This window comes from Medicago sativa, chromosome 2, assembly GCF_051527215.1.
Source record: "Medicago sativa cultivar Bolivia chromosome 2, Bolivia_mono, whole genome shotgun sequence".
Lineage (NCBI taxonomy): Eukaryota > Viridiplantae > Streptophyta > Magnoliopsida > Fabales > Fabaceae > Medicago > Medicago sativa.
Window position 1 is genome coordinate 15129219 of NC_140750.1, and position 19064 is coordinate 15148282.

Below are 19064 nucleotides of genomic sequence, written 5' to 3' on the forward strand. Positions count from 1 at the left end.
CCACTTTTTCAATTCTCAACACTTCACATCATTTTCTCTCTCTTATTCAACACTCATTCAACTTTTAACCTCTAATGGTTTTTCATTCAACACTCTACCCCATCACTTTTATTTCTTATTCTTATTTAATTTTATATTTTTTTACATTACATAAAATTACAATTATCGATTATAATTAAATTAAAATAAAAAAACACTTAACAATTTATTTTTTAGTTTTTTGTAAAAACAAAATTTATTTAAATAATTTATTTTTATTTTCTTAACTTAAAATGCAATACAATAAACTAAGGACATTCCTTCAAAAATAAACTAAGGACGCGACACACAAATAACTTCAAATGCAAGACAAAAACTAAGCATGTGACACACAAATAACTTAAAATGCAAGACAACAAACTAAGCACATAACACACAAGTAACTTAATTAGTACGATACAAATCATCTTCAATCACGAAACTTCAAAAGACTAAAACTTCAAAAGAAAAACTAATAGAAAGCTAATAATAAGATTAAGATAGTGAAAAACTTAATTTTTTTCTGTGTTCAAATCAAATGAACCAAGTCTCTATTTATAGACAAAAAAAATCATGAATTTTGGTAAAAAAAAATTTAAAAAAATTATTTGCAATGAAATAATTGAGTTTAAATTATTAAAATGAGAAAAATCGAAGCAGCCAATCAAAATCTGCCAAGTGTCCCCTTATTATCCAAACAGCCTTCTCTCTCCGCGTCCTCTGTTCCCCCACTCGCGCCTGTCGGCGCGTGTAACTCACTCGCTGGATTTGCCAAATGGAAACGTGACACGTGGCGCTAGCGTGTCAGAATTCAACATGTTTATTTATTTCATCTCCTCTCACCTCCACATCATTTTTCTATCATTTTAAACACACCCTTCTAAGAGCATCCACAATGGAGATTCTCATCTTTGAGGTCTTAAATGGGTCCCACATTGACACATTACTTTTTAATAATTTTTTAATAATAGTACCTAATAGGTACTCAACCACTCCAATGGAGACCCTCTAACAAAAGGTCTAATTGGGTCCTACCAATATTATTTATTTAATACACTATCTATTTTAATACACTTTTAAATTATTATTTTAATAAAAAAGGTGATGTGGACCCATTTAAGAATGAAGTTTTAATTTAGACCTTCCATTTTTTAAGACCTTCATTTTTTTTCTACAATGGAGGTACCTATTAGGTACCAGGTCTTAAATGTTTAAAACTCTCATGCTCTACTGGTTCAACATGTTGAGAGTGCCTTTCAACAAATCCATTGTAAATGGTCTAAGTTATTCGCTATTTTACCAACAGAGCCATAGGTTCAATTTCTTCCTTCCTTTTTCCCTCCCTTCTATAAAACTCAATCAAATACTTTTTTTTTTCTTTTTAATTTTACTCAAATAGTTTCGAACGCTTCAGAAGAAGATGCTGAAGCGTGCAGTGGCGCAGCCATTATCATCTTTCCACTCTCACTCCGACCACCACCAACTCCTCCACCGACCCATTTCGGAACTCAACTCCCTCATCACCTCCTACATCCGACGCGGCCACCCCATCTCCGCATTTAACCTCTTCCTCTCTCTCCGCCGCATACGCATGGACCTCGACTCCCACACCTTCACCCCTCTTCTCCGTCCATCCTCTCCATCACTCGGTAAACAACTCCACTCACAAATGATCAGAACCGGTTCAGACTCTGGAACCGTTCCAAAAACCGCATTACTTGACATGTATTCAAGACACGGCTCATTGAATAACTCCATCAAGGTGTTTGATGAAATGCTTCATAGAGATGTTGTTGCTTGGAACGCTTTGCTTTCATGTTTTTTACGGTGCGGGAAACCAGATGAGGCTATTCGTGTTTTGAGGGAAATGGGTAGGGAGAATGTTGAGATGAGTGAGTTTACATTGTGTTCTGTTTTGAAGTGTTGTGCTTCTTTGAAGGCTTTGGAATTTGGTAGACAGGTTCATGGGTTGGTTGTGGCTATGGGGCGTGATTTGGTTGTTTTGAGTACTGCTCTTATTGATTTTTATTCTAGTGTTGGGTGTGTTCATCATGCTTTGAATGTGTTTTATGGCTTGAAAGGATGGAAAGATGATATGATGCATAATTCGTTGGTTTCTGGGTGTATTAAGAATGGGAGATATCGTGAGGCGTTTAAAGTTATGAGCTTGGTGAAGCCTAATACTGTTGCACTTACTAGTGTTTTAGTTTGTTGCTCTGAGGAGTCGGATTTGTTGACAGGGAAACAAGTGCATTGTGTTGCGGTTCGTCAGGGTTTTACTTTTGAGACTCAATTGTGTAATGTATTGTTGGATATGTATGCTAAATGTGGGAAGATTTTGCAAGCCCGATCGGTGTTTGATGGGGTTTTTCGAAAGGATGTGATTTCATGGACTTGTATGATTGATGGGTATGGAAGAAATGGGTGTGGATATGAAGCTGTCGAGCTATTTTGGAAGATGATGGACGATGGGAGTGAGGTGTTGCCGAATTCTGTGACCTTTTTGTCTGTTTTATCAGCTTGTGGTCATTCCGGGTTGGTGGAGGAAGGAAAACAATGTTTCAATATTATGAAAGAGAAATATGGTATTGACCCAGAACCGGAGCACTATGCATGCTTCATAGATATCTTAGGCCGAGCTGGTAAAATAGAAGAAGTATGGTCTGCTTATCAAAATATGATTGAGCAGGGTACTACACTTACTGCAGGAGTATGGATATCATTGTTGAATGCTTGCAGTCTCAGTCAAGATTTTGAAAGAGGTGAATTTGCTGCAAAGAGTCTCTTGCAGTTGGAACCCAACAAAGCTAGCAATATTGTGCTTGCATCGAACTTTTATGCAGCCATTGGTAGGTGGGATTGTGTTGATGAGCTGAGAAGCATGATGAGGGCAAAAGGGTTGGTCAAGGAAGCAGGCAATAGCTGGATCGGTGAGGGCTTCAATGGACATGCCAGACCATTTTCTGCTTGATTTTTCGGCTAAATTTAAATAGAACACTAAGGAGTTTTGTCCAACCAGTGTGCTACCAACTGATCGACACCGCTACTTGTTATCTGGGATGACCCTGCATCCATGACCACGACCACAATGCCACTCCTATTTGAGTCATCCAATGAGAATGCTCTCAGGTATATTCAACTCTAACTTAAACATTTAACCTTAATTTTCCTGTTATTGACTTGGGCATTAGGGTGTCATTAATTATTTCATATATATATATATATATATATATATATATATATATATATAATATTGTGGTTCATATGCCAACCGCCAAGTAGGAAACTCTTTGGCTTGAACAAGTAAGCAACAAACCACCTCCAAGTAGGCAAGAAAACATATCACACTGTTGATTGTTCTCATGTTTTATCAATATTTTTGTTTTATAGTCGTTGACCCTGGCACCAAATAGAATCCATGTAATTCATGACATGTATATATGACAAATAATGGATGTATTTTAGAATACTTTAGAGTGTATTAATACTTTGGAGTTTCATTTGTTATTTTCTGTCATTATTTAAGTGTACCTTTATATAGTTCCTTATTTTCTCTTGTGATTGTGGCAGGAAAGTTTGCAAAAATTGAGCTTATGGATCAAAACCAGGCTTTTGCTGGGTTAGCAGAAGCTCAGAAAAAGATGATGAATATGCCACTAATACTTCAGTGCTTCACACTTTGAACTGTACTTGGATATGTCCCTGTGTCAGCGAGTTTACTTGCAACAAATCCAGGCCCTGTCTTTACTTGCAACAAATACTTTGAGCTTATTAATACTTCATGTACAAAGTTTGGATCATAGTGTCTTATCAAAATCTGAAGAACAAAGTGGAACTAAAATCTGACATTACAATATTCAAATTACGCATCACTGGGTATGAAAAGTTGAAAATTAGCAGTTCTTTCGAGTGCAAGAAGATGCTCCCACAGTTAGATGTACACTTAAAGTGGAAAGGAGGATTTAAAAGAGTTTAACTTACAAAAAATGTTCATGGAAGAATGCCAACGGAAAATTTCATGGAGACTAAAAAGTGTAATTCTTTTCTTCTAAAAATCAAAAATGAAATTCTTGATTTTTATAGGAATAATTTACTTAAGGGTTGTGTTAACCAGTGCCCCCGGGCACTAGTTAAGAAAGTTAAAAATAGATTTTTTTTTTATTAAAGACAACAACTTTTTGACTTTTCTAAAGTAAAACATTTCACTTTTCATCGTTTCCCAATGCAAAGTTTCCATATTAATCATCACCTTAACTAGTACCCCAGGGGCACCGGTTAACATTTCCCTTTACTTAATTAACCCTTTTTAAAAACTTAAATGTTTTTTTTGAGGGAAAAAACTTAAATGTTAGATTGTAGAAAAATGACATTTGATGTAAATTTTTGACAACAAATCCCACAACAAAGTAAATGGTTAGCGCGGTTCAATTGATAGTTAATGAAATTAACAAAGTTTCACAATTTTTTTTATGTGAACAAAGTCTCACGAGTCATTAACCATTCATCGAACATAAATAATCAAAATGTATATCTCAAAATAAATTATGGGTGATGAATCTCAACTATACTTTTAAGTGTAATTGATTTATAGTGTAAAATATCTTACACTAATAGAATCTAGTATACATGGATAGGGTTAACATAAAATTTGGAGACTATTATTATCAAGAGTAATGATATTTTGACATCCATTTGATGACAACTTTGTTGACAACCTTGTTTTTCTCACTTCTTATTGGTCAAAAACATTGGAGAGAGAAAAAGGAAGAGAGAGGATGACAACATCATGTGAGTATGAGAGTGAAAGTTGTCCAAAAGTTGTTAAAAAGTGGTTGTCAAAATATCATTTCTCTATTATCAAAGGGTTAACATAAAAAAAAACTACAAAATCAGATAAATTCATAAATGGATAGTAAATTAGATTATTTTTCTCTATATGAGAATATAAATTAGATTATTTTTCTCTAGATGAGAATACAAATTAGATTATTATAACATACTAATAATTAACATGCACAATTTTTAAATGGATTAACATACTGATATACTGATATTTGTATAAAAAAATGTATGCATTGTAAAAAAAACTACTAGACAATATTTTTTTAATTTTTTTTTTAATATGTGCAATATTACACTTGTTAAAACAACTAAAAATAAGAATAAAGATTGATAGACACCCTTAATGTGTACATCTCTTTGTATCACTTTTAAAAATTTCAGTTAACCAAATATATGGTCTGTGTGACGATATTTTTCAGTGACGTGACCACTATTTAGAAGCTGAAAAATGTGTGGTCACGCAACTAAAATGCACGTGACCACTTTATTAATTTTCCAGAGTGATACACGTTAAGGGTGTCTACTTAGCTCAAAAATAATACATAAAATCCATTTTTTGTCATGTCCTTGTTATATCTTTCAATTTTCTTTTCTTTTCTCAAAGTTTCGTTACAAGTCTCTAAATTTGATACTATATAACAGCAAAGTCCAGAATCAAAGAAGAATAAACGAGTATCACTATACTCAATACCCTCCGCAATCAGATCGACAACAAATCAAAAACAATAAATTCTACAAACGCGCGATTCAGAAAGCGATTATTAGATCCATCTACTACTCTCATTCACATATCGTCACAGTTCTTCTCACTCTCAACAATGGACAAATCAAGCGCGTTAGAGTATATCAATCAAATGTTCCCCAACGGTAATTTCAATTTCACTTTCATCGTTTTCAATTACAATCGCAAAGTGCTTTTAATTGATAATCGATTTCTCAAATTCGTTACAGAAGCATCACTCTCTGGTGTTGAACCGTTGATGCAAAAAATCCAGAACGAGATTCGTACCGTTGATGCTGGAATTTTATCTGCAGTTCGTCAACAGGTATTCCATTTTTCCGATTAATTAACACTGCATTATTCCTTTCGTGTTTTTTCGCGTTTTGATCATGCCTTTGTTTCTTTGATTTTAGAGTAATTCAGGAACTAAGGCTAAAGAAGATCTTGCTGCTGCGACTCGTGCTGTTGAGGTGAATTAATTTTTTATTTATTGATTCGGAATTTTAACCTTTCTGTTGTGTTCTTAGGTAGGTTTTATATGCGATTTTTTAAGCTTTTTTGGTTTTGTGATGTAGGAACTTATGTATAAGATTAGAGAAATAAAAACTAAAGCTGTTCAGAGTGAAACAATGGTTCAAGAAATATGTCGGGATATTAAGAAATTGGACTTTGCAAAGAAGCATATAACTACGACGATTACTGCTCTTCATCGTCTCACAATGCTTGGTATGTGTTGTTTTATTTAGTAAAAAACATTTATGGTTATTTATTAATGGTTCTAGAGCTAGTTTTATTGATTTAGAATTTGAACTTTATGGCAATTCAATAAATATGTTAATAACTTGAACAAGAGTAGGTTTTTAGGAAAAAGAAGTAGATATTGTGTAATAACTGCCGTGCCAAGTAGAACAATAAGTAGGATAGGAGAACTACCACTGGTCAATAGTAGACCAGTACTTGAAAATTGTTTAAAACTGCAATGATGGTCTATGTTGACCCTCGGAAGTAGAAGCTAACAGTCCTTCTCGTCCTCACAGTTGAGATAGTGACCTGCTCAGTGTTGATTCGACAAAAACAAGGACAGATGAGTATGAGTGTCTCAAAACTCCACTCAAATTTGTTTGTTTCCCACTATTTTTGTCAAACTAACACAGATCAAGTCATTGTCTCAATCGCGGGTACGCGGAGTACTATGAGTCTGACCTTTTGATTGAAAGTTGAAAGGGGCACCATCAGTTGATGTCATTGGTTTGGGTGATTTCAAATGTCGGTCAACCCTAGATGTTAGTTTTTAAGATGCATAGACATCTTTAAGTCTTTTATTTAAACTTCCTCAAACAAAAAAAAAAGTCTTTTATTTAACCGTCTTACCTATTATGTGGCAGTCTCTGCTGTTGAACAACTTCAAGTGATGGCTTCAAAACGTCAATACAAAGAGGCCGCTGCGCAGCTGGAGGTATCTATATATATAATATCATTGCAGTTTTTTCACTTATAACTGTGGCTTTTTAAAATATTTATTTGCTGCATTGTGTTTGCCTTGCTATTGGATTGTTGTTTTGTGTGTGTTTATCTTGGGAGAATGGTGTTAGAATTAGAAGCAAGTCTACTGTAGTTCTGAATGTGTGTAATGGAATGATACTTATGATTACCGTGTAAGTTTATAATGTATTTGTAGTTTAGGAGTTGGGGCTTGTGAGTAGGGTTTAATTATGGTTTATTTAAGTTTACATAGTTTAGTTGGTTAGATCATAGCTTTTGAACATTAGTAGGAAACCTTGTGCTATGGAGCTCAATTTAGTGACCTTATTGGGCATCTATAAAAGGTTGATTCCACAACTCAAACTTGTGGACTTCTAGACATACAGTAGCTACTCCAACTCTTGTGCCAAGGGTCCTGTTTGGATTTTGTGAGAATGTGTTAGTATTGAAAGGTAGAATAAAGGGGAGTCAAAGTAATTAGGATTAGTTAAGGTATGTAATTAGTTAGAGGAGACTCAATTAGATAAATAGAGGAGATACTAAAAAAGGCCAAAATTGAGCCTATATTCAAGTATTAGATTTTTATATTGAGCCTAACTCATCTACAAAACCGGCTTGTAAGGTGAGGGGTGTAACTCTTTATAAACTCTTTTAAGGCTCATCTCTTTTCAAAGTGGGTTTTTCCCAATATCAGGTATCGTGTTTGGAGAGAGAAAAACCTTTGTGAAGGTTAAATGTTAGACTCATGAAGGATAATTCTTTCTCCTGATTTCCATTCAGTCGCGTTTAATCCATAAAAATAATCTGATCTTTTACTTTCAAAGGTTCCTATCAGGATTGTTATGAACCCAAAGAAATTGAAATGAAAGAATGATAGAAAGATCAAGAGAGTAGAATGTCTAAATGAAAACTGAAAAGAAAATGGAGAATAGAATTCATCCCAAGAGTTTCTCCTTTCATATACAACTATGGAATGCCCTGAATCCTCCCTTTACCCATCTATTCTTATTTTTGCTATTTATGCATGATATCCTCTCTAACTACACTTTCCTAACTATTTAACCACCTAGCTTCTCTAAGTGACATGGAGGGATGGCGAAAGGCTGTTGGTTGTTTTATTTTGTGTTGATATGTTTTTAATTTTTGGTAAAACGAAACATCTTTATACTTAATATCTGCCTTTTCTAATAGAAACACAGTTCCTGTTGATTCTGTGCTTTTGGATGTCTGCCTCGTTTTTTAGCTTTTGGATAGGTTACTGACATAGCTTGGTTATTGTCGTTGACTTGTTGCTGAATAAATTATGATATACTATGGAGATCTCCTTTAGTTATACTTACTCCTTAGTAAATAATAATCTTTTATGAATTCCTTAGCTTTCTTCTTTCTCAGGGAGAAAGTAGGCCTCTCGTTTTTAATAAACTAATCTATAAAACTAAATATTTTGTTATTTTTGTTTTTGCCTTATTTTTATTTATTAATTATACAGTAATTTGTATTTCAGGCAGTGAACCAGCTATGTAGCCACTTTGAGGCCTATAGGGATATTCCAAAGATCATAGAACTGAGAGAGAAGTTTAAAAATATCAAGCAAATACTCAAGTCACATGTGTTCTCTGATTTTTCTAGGTACATTGTTTCTATTTCTATCCACGTCTGTGAAAATCTCCATGGGCACTCTAATGTCAATTAGATACACAATGTCCATTTCGACTGCTTATCTACATTTTCTTTATTTTTTTCGTTTATGACTTGTAGTTAACCTCACTAATTAAGAAAATTGTTTGGTTTTTAAGAGTTTATATGTAACTTTTTTTTAGTGGTAAATGTTAGTAGTTAGATTAATATTTACTCCTTTGTCTGGGTTTGAACCCAGGACCTCCAACTCCTTATCCCTTAGCTCAAACCAGTTGAGCTACCCAAGCCCCCCAAGGTTATATGTAAGTGGGTCTCAATTTCCTGTTTTTGTCTCAGCCTAGGTACTGGAAAGGAGACAGAAGAAACCAATTTGCTACAGCAGTTGTCTGATGCCTGCCTGGTTGTTGATGCATTGGAGCCTTCAGTAAAGGAAGAGTTGGTGAATAATTTTTGCAATCGGGAGCTTACTTCGTATGAGCAAATTTTTGAAGGAGCTGGTATGTTTAATTTATCTCTATTGTTTATTTTGTATTACTTTAGTCACAGCATTCTTGTCAAATGACTGCAAATTTGACTTTTTTTTTTATCCATCTGATAGAACTAGCAAAGTTGGATAAAACTGAAAGAAGATATGCATGGATTAAACGCCGAATGCGATCAAATGAAGAAATTTGGAAAATATTTCCCTCTTCGTGGCATGTATCTTATCGTCTGTGTATCCTATTTTGCAAGAAAACTAGGTATGATATTTATTTATTTGTAAAAACCTGTTTAACATGATTTATGCGGCGATGGGTTTTTCATGCCTTACATGCATTATGAGATTGCATGGCCATAGTGAAACATGATTACTTCTAGTTTGTTGTAAAATGTCATTTTAATTTCTTGAATGAATTTTTTGTTGTTGCTGTTGCTTGGAAAGTTATTAAGATTTTGATTTCCCTCTCCGTTTTTTTTTGATTAATTTTCCCTATCTGTATGATATTGAATTTCCCACGTCAAATTTAATCAACTCTCAAAATTTTGAGATGTTTTTGCTGTATACTTATATATATGCTTTTACAGAAAGTGATGGAATTAAGAATTTTGCAGAACATGTACCGAACTTAGTTTAGGGTTATTCTGTACAAAAATATTATTCTGCTTATGTAACTTTTCTCTGCAGGAAACAACTTGAGGACATTCTTTCTAATTTAAAGGAAAAGCCAGATGTTGGGACCTTGTTGTTGGTAAGCCATCAAAAGATGAAATACTGGCCTTGCTGTTACAATAATTGTTTCACATGTTACAGTTGAGAAGCTGATTTGGGTTGAGCTAAAAACACTTAGATTTTATGTCTTATTTCAAGTGTTTCATATGTTAATTTGTTGCAGGCTTTACAACGAACTTTAGAGTTTGAGGATGAGTTGGCTGAGAAATTCGGGGGAGGCACTCAAAACAGAGAGATTGGAAATGAGATTGAAGAAATAGGAAGAAGTGCTAATTCCAGCAGTAATGCTTCAGATATCCGGAAGAAGTACGAAAAAAAGCTTGCTGCACATCAAGGAAGTGAGAGTGAAGTACGTACATGGATAATTGCAGTTGACAATACTAATTCATACAGACTTTTGAATATTGCAATTTACAAATGATCATAATGTTTTCATTTTACATCCATAGGAAAAGAATGGAAGCAAAGATTTGGCAGTTCCTGGAGCTGGGGTATGGTTTTATATGGCTATTTCCTAATATATATATATAATTGAACTTATAGGTCATGTGCATCTATTTATGTTTGTGGTCTCTGTTGTCTTATCATAATGATATAGATGCTTTTGGGAATAACCTTGTTGGTTTGTCTTCCTGCGGTTTTTCTTGCATTTCTTGGTCACTGTTATCTGGTGCTGCTCTTTATTCGATAATTCCAAGTTTGCCACACTAGTTTTGTTTGTACAGAAAAACTGAAAATGTGCTACATTAGGATATTACTTAATGTTTAATTTTTCAAATCACGCGTTGTGGTTATATTCTCATGTTTTACTTCTCAATTAAAACCCTGAAAATTTCTGGACTAATATAGTTTCATGATTTCACAATTTATGTTCCTTTGATCCTGAGTTTGAGCTTATGCGTCAAGTATTGTCAAATAGTTGTCTCTCAGTTAGTTTACTAATTATTTCATATTTTCCAAAATGGAAAAGTGGGAAGTTAAAAATATGCAAGTATTAATTTCTTGATGAAAAATTAGTCATGTGCGATTGATGTATAAAAAAATCACTGGTCCCTTGGTATTTTCTCTACTGTTGGATATAAGTGTAACAATGACTTTCTTAGAGGTGTTTTCATTTCATTGCTGTTGATCTGTTTCATTAAGATTGACCTGATAAACATTTGGTTGTTTGTACAGTTCAACTTTCGTGGAATTGTTTCATCTTGCTTTGAACCCCATTTAACAGTATATGTAGAATTGGAAGAGAAAACACTAATGGATAGTCTGGAAAAACTTGTCCAGGTAATTTGTTTCTTTCCATCAAGATACTTGCTCTGTGATTGTCTTCTGGCTTTTTTCATTGATTGAAAGTTTCATTCACTACAGGAGGAGACATGGGATATTGAGGAGGGAGGTCAGAGTAGTGTTTTATCCAGTAGCATGCAGGTGAGTCATAGATCTTGTTACAGATTATATGTTACAGGGCAGTTTATATTGTTACTGTCTTATGAGACCTTGATAATTCTTATTCGTGTTAAATGATTAACTGTTGCAAAATGGTAATATGGTTAGATAGCTTAAATCTTTTCCCTTAATTTTGATGATCAGTTTTGGTTTGCTTTATGTTAACTTGGTTGTCTTTTGTCGTGCTACATAGTTGTTCCTAATAATCAAGAGAAGCTTGAAGAGATGCAGTGCTTTGACGAAGAGCCAGACACTATTTAATTTGTTTAAGGTAAACTCTTCAACTATAGAGTTTAATATTTCTATCGAGAAATACATAAACTTTCTAACTTGATTTTTCGCTTTTTTGGTTTTCATTTTTTGGTTGTTATTTTGAATGGTAGCCAAATCCGTGGATGATTGCTCTTAATGTCTCTTAGAATTCCACATTCATATTTCTTGCTCTTACGGCTATCATTTTCTTTCCTTCGAAAAAAGAAAACAAAAACTAGGAAAAAATAATCCTTTCTGAAATCCAGTTGAAGGGTTCCATAATATGTGGTTCTGCTGAGTTAACTTATGACTAATCCTTGAACTCTGTAAAAAATAGGAGGCCTCTGATTCGATTCACGAGACATTTAGAAATAAGGATATTCTATCAAAATTTTTATTAAATAATATTTATAACTTAGTTTCTGCTTCCTTGATTGAATTAATTTTTTAGAATTGTTTGTTAATTGTGAATCACAACAGTAGGCATTTTTGTTATAGGCCTCGTAATATCATTAGACACTAAATTGTTGCTAACTATTACTTCCCATGAAACAAAGAAAAGAGAATTCTCAGGTCTGTGGAGGATAGTTCATGACTGATTTTAGAACGAGCTGCATGTTCATCATGCGATAATGTCTTTTATAATTTTGCAACGAAGTCAAATAATTGTTCTACCTTTCTTAAATATATGATTCTCTGGTAGTAGGTTGTTAAGGGGTTAAAAAGAGTACCATTCAACTTCTAGGTCACAAAAGGAAATGAACTCTTATTGCAATTCACAATGCATATGCTTGAACATTATGGTCTCCAGCCTCATGCATTTTATGACTCCATTCCATTTCAATCTTAGGTTTTCCAAAAAATTCTTAAAGCATATGCTACAAAACTCTTTGCAAGACTTCCAAAGGGGGGCACGGGAATTGTTGCAGCGGCTACAGGCATGGACGGGCAGATAAAGGTATCTTGAAAGGAATTGATTTTAATTAAGTGTGATAGGTTATGCACTCATGTTATCAAACAAATTTCTTTTCTCAAGCAAAATTAATCTTTGGATATGTTGAACAGACATCTGATAGGGATGAACGAGTGATTTGTTATATTGTCAATTCGGCTGAATATTGCCATAAAACGGTTAGTTTCTTTTACATTCTTCGTCCAGTAGATAATGAGAAAATGACAGTTTTGCTAAATACTAACTTAGCGTTGTACTTGACAGGCTGGTGAATTGGCTGAAAGTGTTTCTAAAATAATTGATCATCAATTTGCAGATGGGGTGGACATGTCAGAAGTTCAGGTAATTGCGTCTTGTTAAATAATTTGTTTTGATTATGGATCTCATTCTAATAGCGCTATGCAATTATGCAGGATGAATTTTCAGCCGTTATAACAAAATCATTGGTAACCTTAGTGCATGGCCTGGAAACCAAATTTGATATTGAAATGGCAGCAATGACACGTGTCCCTTGGGGTACCCTTGAAAGCGTTGGTGATCAATCGGAGTAAGTTTAATTCCTTCATAAATTTTTAATGGTTCTTACTCCTGACAAAGTTCCTTAGTTTAATTGTAATGATTTCTTTGCAGGTATGTTAATGCCATAAATTTGATTCTAACCACTAGCATTCCTTCACTTGGAAGTCTTCTTTCACCTGTCTACTTTCAATTCTTTTTGGACAAGGTGATTACCAATACTTTTAACAATTTACAAAACTGTACAAATTCATACACGAGAGAATCTCTCACAATAAGAAAAATAGAAAACTACCCAAACTCACTAAGGAAACCTTATCAAAGGTAATAGAGGAATAATAATCTTAGCATGATTATATTCAACACTCCCCCTCAAATTGAAGCATATCTATCATATGCATCTAGCTTGAAACATATATAATCAAGTCAAGGTTCATATAGAGGTTTAATGAAGATATTGGCTAACTAATTATTAGAATTCACTGAAGAGGTTTTAGTGATGTCCAAAAGGATATTCTCTCAGATAAAGTGACAATTAACTTCTCTGTGTTTAGTCCTCTCATGAAAAGATGGGGTTTGAAAAAAGATGCAATGGTTTGGTTATCACAAACAAGCTCCATAGCAGTGTGGGTCATAGCACAATACTCTGCTGGAGAGAAGGTATCATTATAATGTATTCCATAAACTTTACTATACCCTTTGGCCAAACTCCAAAGCAGTCATTTCACCAATCATTGCCCGTTGCCTTCCTTGGCGAGATAATACAAGTAGACAATCTTAGAAATAGCGACAGAGGATATTGTAGAACACAAAGGCGGGACAAAAAGCAATGGGTGATAAATAACTAAAGAAGTTATAAATTGGATGATAAGACTACACGACTATTATTTCATATTCATCTTTAACAATTTCTGTGGCATGAGTTTTTTTTGCTTATTCTGTGAGTGTCTGTAAATTTGTGTATATCACTATTAATGTATTGGCTACTTTTAGGCTTCTGACTCAAGTCTAGTGAATTTTCTTTATGCTGGATTTTTCCATCATTTTTGTTTATGGATACTATCTGAATTTATCTCCTAGTAATTATCAATGTAATCATCATCCCTAATAATTCATATGGTATGCAGTCAGTTGTCTTTAAATTTTTTCTCTCATTAACTGCAGCTTGCATCTTCTCTGGGCCCACGCTTTTACTCTAACATTTTCAAATGCAAGCAAATATCAGAAACTGGAGCTCAACAGGTACTGACTGCTTTTTCTTTTAATTCCTTTCAGTTACATAAAAAATAAAGTCGAGTCATAGCTTTGACAGTTTTATACCGGTAAGATGGTCTTTTCCTATAGAAGAAATTTTATTAGAGAGGATAATTGAGTATCCTCCAAAATTCAAAAGAAGAAAAAAACTTTAAAAAAAGAAAAAGATTACGTGAGGGTGTGAGGCTGACTGGTTGTTTTGATACCTTAATCAGCTCCCTATCAAAGAGCCTTTGAAAATGTCTGACTTAGAAGATGGTTATCTTGAACAATGTCTATCATCAGGCTTCTCTGTTGAATGTTTGTGAAAGGATTGGCAATTGTAGTTACTCCGAATCTTAAATTGACGGAGAAGAACTAAGAAACCTTGAAGTTTGTGGAAGGCTTGACAACTGAAGTGACCAGCACAACAAACCAAGTGGACATCTCTTGAAAAGATACTTCTTCAGTTGTAGTTTCTCCTAATTTTAAATTGACTGAGAGGAACTACGAAACCTCAATTGTGGAAGGCTTGGCTAATGAAGAAATGATCAGCGTGACAAACCTAGCGATTATCTCTTGACAAGATACTTCTCTCATAAATCATAGAAAGCTCATCTATGGAGGAATGCTCCATGGACCCTAGTTTTAAAACTCTGAATAAGGGAAATATTTGTTATCAATTATGCACATGTTTTAAATACATTAGCAAATAAATGACATTTGTAACCCAAAGATAATAAAATTCCTTAAAAAATAAAAAATTGTAGATAAATTCTAATTAGATACACAACTTTAATAAATATATGTTTCCTTAGACTAGATATCTTATCAAGATTAAAATTCTTAAAAATAAGGGAAGATATCACTGTCGAAAATAATATAAATAAGGGAAATGCTAACAAGGCACTTGATAAGAAGTTTAAAATAGAAATTTGGTCTTAGGATTTGTGTATTCAACACAATTAAACATCAAAAAGTAACTTTTTCTACATTAAAGTTATCAATTATTTCTATTTTTTGAATCCTTAACAAGTGCCTTAGGGCACTTGTCTTAACAAGTGCCTTAGGGCACTTGTTAGCAAGACCCTATAAATAATTATTATCTTTTTTGTATCTCCACTGCAATGATATATTTGACATTGTAATTTGTAACAAGTGTCCTTTGCTTATTGTAAGAAAATGTAGTCATATTTACTATATTTTTCACTTTGAATTGTTTTCCTACTGTGTTTGAGACTGATTCACTTTTTTTTTTTAGTTAAACTGTATTTTTAACATCTTGCTGAAACATTTTCCCATTTTATTTTGTTTTAATAACAACTTTGTTTTCTGAGGAACTCCTTGGATCTCTGTTTATGATGTTCATAAAATTGTAAAATGATTTCTGCAGATGCTATTGGATACGCAAGCTGTTAAGTCAATGCTTCTTGAAATTCCTTCCCTTGGTAGACAGGTAATCTAGCATATACAAATGCTAATTTGCCATCGTAGTTACTACTGCTTATCTTAAATACAACTTGAGAATGCCAATGTCGTTGGTGCTAGAGTTATCACCATCACAGCAAACTTGTGTTGCTCTGTTCTCTCTCTTCTAGTTTGTATCTTTTACCGGAAGTATTTAAATATTTTCCAACTGTAGTTTTCAGATGGACTATATTTATTGGTAATAAAAGTCTATAGAAAAAATACACACTTATCTAGACTAAAGATTGATATGTTAAATTATGATCAACCAAGCTAAACCAGAAATGAAACAAGTTTCAGCTTTTGCAGATTATCCATTCCAAGTTATATTGAACTCTGTCCATATTAAAATAATCTACTTTCCAAGTGGCATTGAGGCACAGATATCAACAAGTATAAATGATTGCTACTTCAATTTGCATTTAGTTCATGAAGACAGAAGGTAGAGTAGTGAGAGAAAAAGTCGTTGCCTTGTACTCCAAGTTAAATGTAAACTGATAAAGCAACAATAATGAACTATCTGGATTAATCAATTATTCTATCTTGCTTATATATTGTACTGCATAGACTAAAAGAACCCCTCCTGGCTATCTGGAATTCTTAGGAACTTGGCCTTGTCAAATAAATATTGAAAATGACATACTTCTCTTTGCATTTCAAAGTGTAGTTTTTCTTGTATTTGGCACTAGTTTATCCCATTACACTGACTGCTTGTTCTATGCGACAGACATCAAGTGCTACAAGTTATTCCAAGTTTGTAAGCCGTGAGATGAGCAAAGCTGAGGCCCTTTTGAAGGTGTGCCATACATTTATTAATGAGAAGATTATTTTAAAATAATTTAGTATGTTCGGATTAGTTAGATTACTTTTGTGGTTTGAACATCTTACACTTAATATCTTACCTTAGGAGTTTTAGGGAAAACAATTGTCCCAAAAAATTAAGCATAACCAAACACGTATGTAGTTATTTCTGATACAATGGTTTTTTGGATGTCCACGGTTAGGTTATACTTTCTCCAGTTGATTCTGTAGCTGATACATACCGTGCACTGCTACCTGAGGGTACACCCATGGAATTTCAGCGGATATTGGAGCTTAAGGTGATAATTACCTATTTCTTACCAGTTCTCTATTAAATTCTCTAGTATGTGGATTACTTGTTGCATTATTTTTTTGTTCTGCTGGAACTCTGGTATTTGAAGTAAAATCTGCCAGGGCTTTTTTATTGAACATAGGATAAGATTTTATGAATAGGTCAAAAGCATTTGGGACACCTTCTTAAGAAAGCAGTGATATTATTCTGCAAACTTGAGGAGCATAGCACAAAAACACTTTCAAAATCCTCTCTGTAAAAATTAGTAAATTCTTAACAAATTCAAGCATGTCACTACTTCTGTTGATAGGCCACTAGTTCATTAGCACATTATTACATCTATATAATTAATTAAAACGTTTGAAGAAATATTAAATCCGACAATATGAATAAAATAATTGAACACAAATAAGAACTTCAAAAAATAGAAATGAGTAAAGATCCTTCAATTGTTTATATTTTGTTTATGGTTGATATTTTAATCAATGTTGTCAAAATTTCATGTTAAAACGTTATGTAAAATCACCCTATTTTATGTTTCTAGGTGTGAATTTCGTGTTAAATTGGTGGTGAAATCCGTATTTGGGTGAAGTTGGAATTGAATCTGATTTTACAACGAGTTAACTCTAACATCGGTTAACTTTTAACAACTTTAGAAACTTCTAAAATTATTTTTATTGGATGGTTTTTTGGATTTTTATGATTTAGTGGGATAATTTATGTATTTGATACACGGACATTTTATTACGGTGATTTTGTATATTTTGGCTTTAGAATTAAGTTAATGTTTTGAATTATTGATATATTTATAGGATTATATTAGTATAGATATGTCATGCATGTGTTTTTTATTTTTGATTTGGTGGTATTATTTATGGATTTCGATACAAATCTATGAGCATGACGTTTTATCCTGATGATTTGGTATATTTCGGCTTTATAATTAAGTTATTATTTTGAATTATTGACGGATTTATAGTATTATATTAGTATATATGTCTTGTGTATAATACTTTTAATATTATTTTAAGTTTAGGTAGTTTACGAGTCGATTTCTCCTAGGAAAAACGAGTTGAGGTAAAAACTCGAGCCTGACTATCTTGATTATAATGCTAATATGGTTTTCCATATTCAAAAGCAATTGAGTGCATGATCTGTAAGTTATGCACCTATGCTTCATGTTGGCATGACCTATTCCTTGTGTTTTCAGGGACTTAAAAAAGCTGATCAACAAAGCATACTCGACGATTTCAACAAACATGGGCCTGGAATTAAGCAAACTCAGGTTACACCTGCAATTGCCCCAGCTCCTCCGGTAGCTCCTGTAGTACCTAGTCCCACTGCTGTTGGACTCGTAGCTTCACGGGAGGATGTTCTAACTAGAGCTGCTGCACTTGGACGAGGAGCTGCCACCACAGGGTTCAAGCGGTTCCTAGCACTAACTGAAGCTGCCAAAGACAGGAAGGACGGGCCTTTCCGGAAGCTCTTTAACCCCTAATATAGAGTAATACAGTCCTTTTTTTTTTGTCAGAGCCCAGAAGCTTGTAAATTTTTTCTTTTCCTTTTTGTTGATTTAGTTGTTTGTTTCTTTGCGCTTTTCTTCCCCTTGATTCTTTATGTAAGGTCAATATCATACTTATCTGTAATTTACACAATCAAATGGAAGCTGATTTTGCAAATAAAAGTATTTACAAATCTGCATAATTCTCTCTTGAGTTATCCTCTCTCTCTCTCTCTCTCTCTCTCTCTCTCTCTCTCTCTCTCTCGCTCTCTCTCCCTCTCTCTCTCTCTCTCTCTCTCTCTCTCTCTCTCTCTCTCTCTCCCTCCTCTTCCTACTAAGTATATGAAAATTAGGCTTAATTACTTTCTGGTCCCTTAAATTAATTTTGGTCCCTTAACATCAAATGTGTCACATTACTTTTTGGTCACTTAAAATTAATTTTGGTCCCTTAACAACAAAAAAAGAGTCTTCCTCAAAACAAAAAACAAAAAAAACAAAAAAAGTGTCAAATTAAGCCTTTAATTTTAGGGTTAAATAAGTTTTTGTTCCTAAAAAGATAACAAATTTTATTTTAGTCCATAAAGAGTAAAACAAGATGTTTTCATCCTCCTAAAATTTCTGTTTGGTCCCTAATGCCCATTATTTGTTCATATTAATAAGGTTACGACCCTTTTATGTTTAAGATGCGTCTAAGTT

General features: G+C 33.6%; 2 protein-coding genes across 3 annotated transcripts; both read left to right on the top strand.

Moving 5' to 3' along the window:
* The first annotated feature begins 1309 nt into the window (after positions 1 to 1309).
* LOC146944882 (Tetratricopeptide repeat (TPR)-like superfamily protein) lies at positions 1310 to 3911 on the top strand. The gene is made up of 2 exons (XM_085743251.1): positions 1310 to 3147; positions 3589 to 3911. The coding sequence occupies exon 1, from the start codon at positions 1439 to 1441 to the stop codon at positions 2987 to 2989; it is 1551 nt and encodes a 516-aa protein (XP_085599377.1). The 5' UTR covers positions 1310 to 1438; the 3' UTR covers positions 2990 to 3147; positions 3589 to 3911.
* A 1615-nt stretch (positions 3912 to 5526) lies between these two features.
* On the top strand, positions 5527 to 18571 carry HIT1 (Membrane trafficking VPS53 family protein). 2 transcript variants are annotated; one of them, XM_085743253.1, is made up of 25 exons: positions 5527 to 5727; positions 5812 to 5906; positions 5995 to 6051; positions 6157 to 6307; positions 6967 to 7037; positions 8568 to 8692; positions 9038 to 9198; positions 9300 to 9441; positions 9867 to 9930; positions 10075 to 10260; positions 10361 to 10402; positions 11088 to 11192; positions 11277 to 11336; positions 11548 to 11625; positions 12457 to 12564; positions 12672 to 12737; positions 12823 to 12900; positions 12972 to 13105; positions 13189 to 13282; positions 14239 to 14316; positions 15701 to 15763; positions 16502 to 16570; positions 16779 to 16874; positions 17904 to 17944; positions 18078 to 18571. In XM_085743253.1, exons 1-25 carry the CDS (start codon positions 5679 to 5681, stop codon positions 18184 to 18186), a joined length of 2322 nt encoding a protein of 773 aa, XP_085599379.1. In that variant the 5' UTR covers positions 5527 to 5678; the 3' UTR covers positions 18187 to 18571. The 2 variants fall into 2 exon arrangements, with proteins under 2 accessions (XP_085599379.1, XP_085599378.1); XM_085743252.1 differs by lacking the exon at positions 17904 to 17944.
* The last annotated feature ends 493 nt before the right edge of the window (positions 18572 to 19064 follow it).

Coding starts and splice junctions, on each gene's coding strand:
- LOC146944882 (XM_085743251.1), top strand. CDS start 1,439: ATGCTGAAGCGTGCAGTGGCGCAGCCATTATCATCTTTCCACTCTCAC.
- HIT1 (XM_085743252.1), top strand. CDS start 5,679: ATGGACAAATCAAGCGCGTTAGAGTATATCAATCAAATGTTCCCCAAC. Junction 9,199..9,299: donor GCAAATTTTTGAAGGAGCTG/GTATGTTTAATT, acceptor TCCATCTGATAG/AACTAGCAAAGTTGGATAAA. Junction 11,337..11,547: donor TTTTATCCAGTAGCATGCAG/GTGAGTCATAGA, acceptor CGTGCTACATAG/TTGTTCCTAATAATCAAGAG.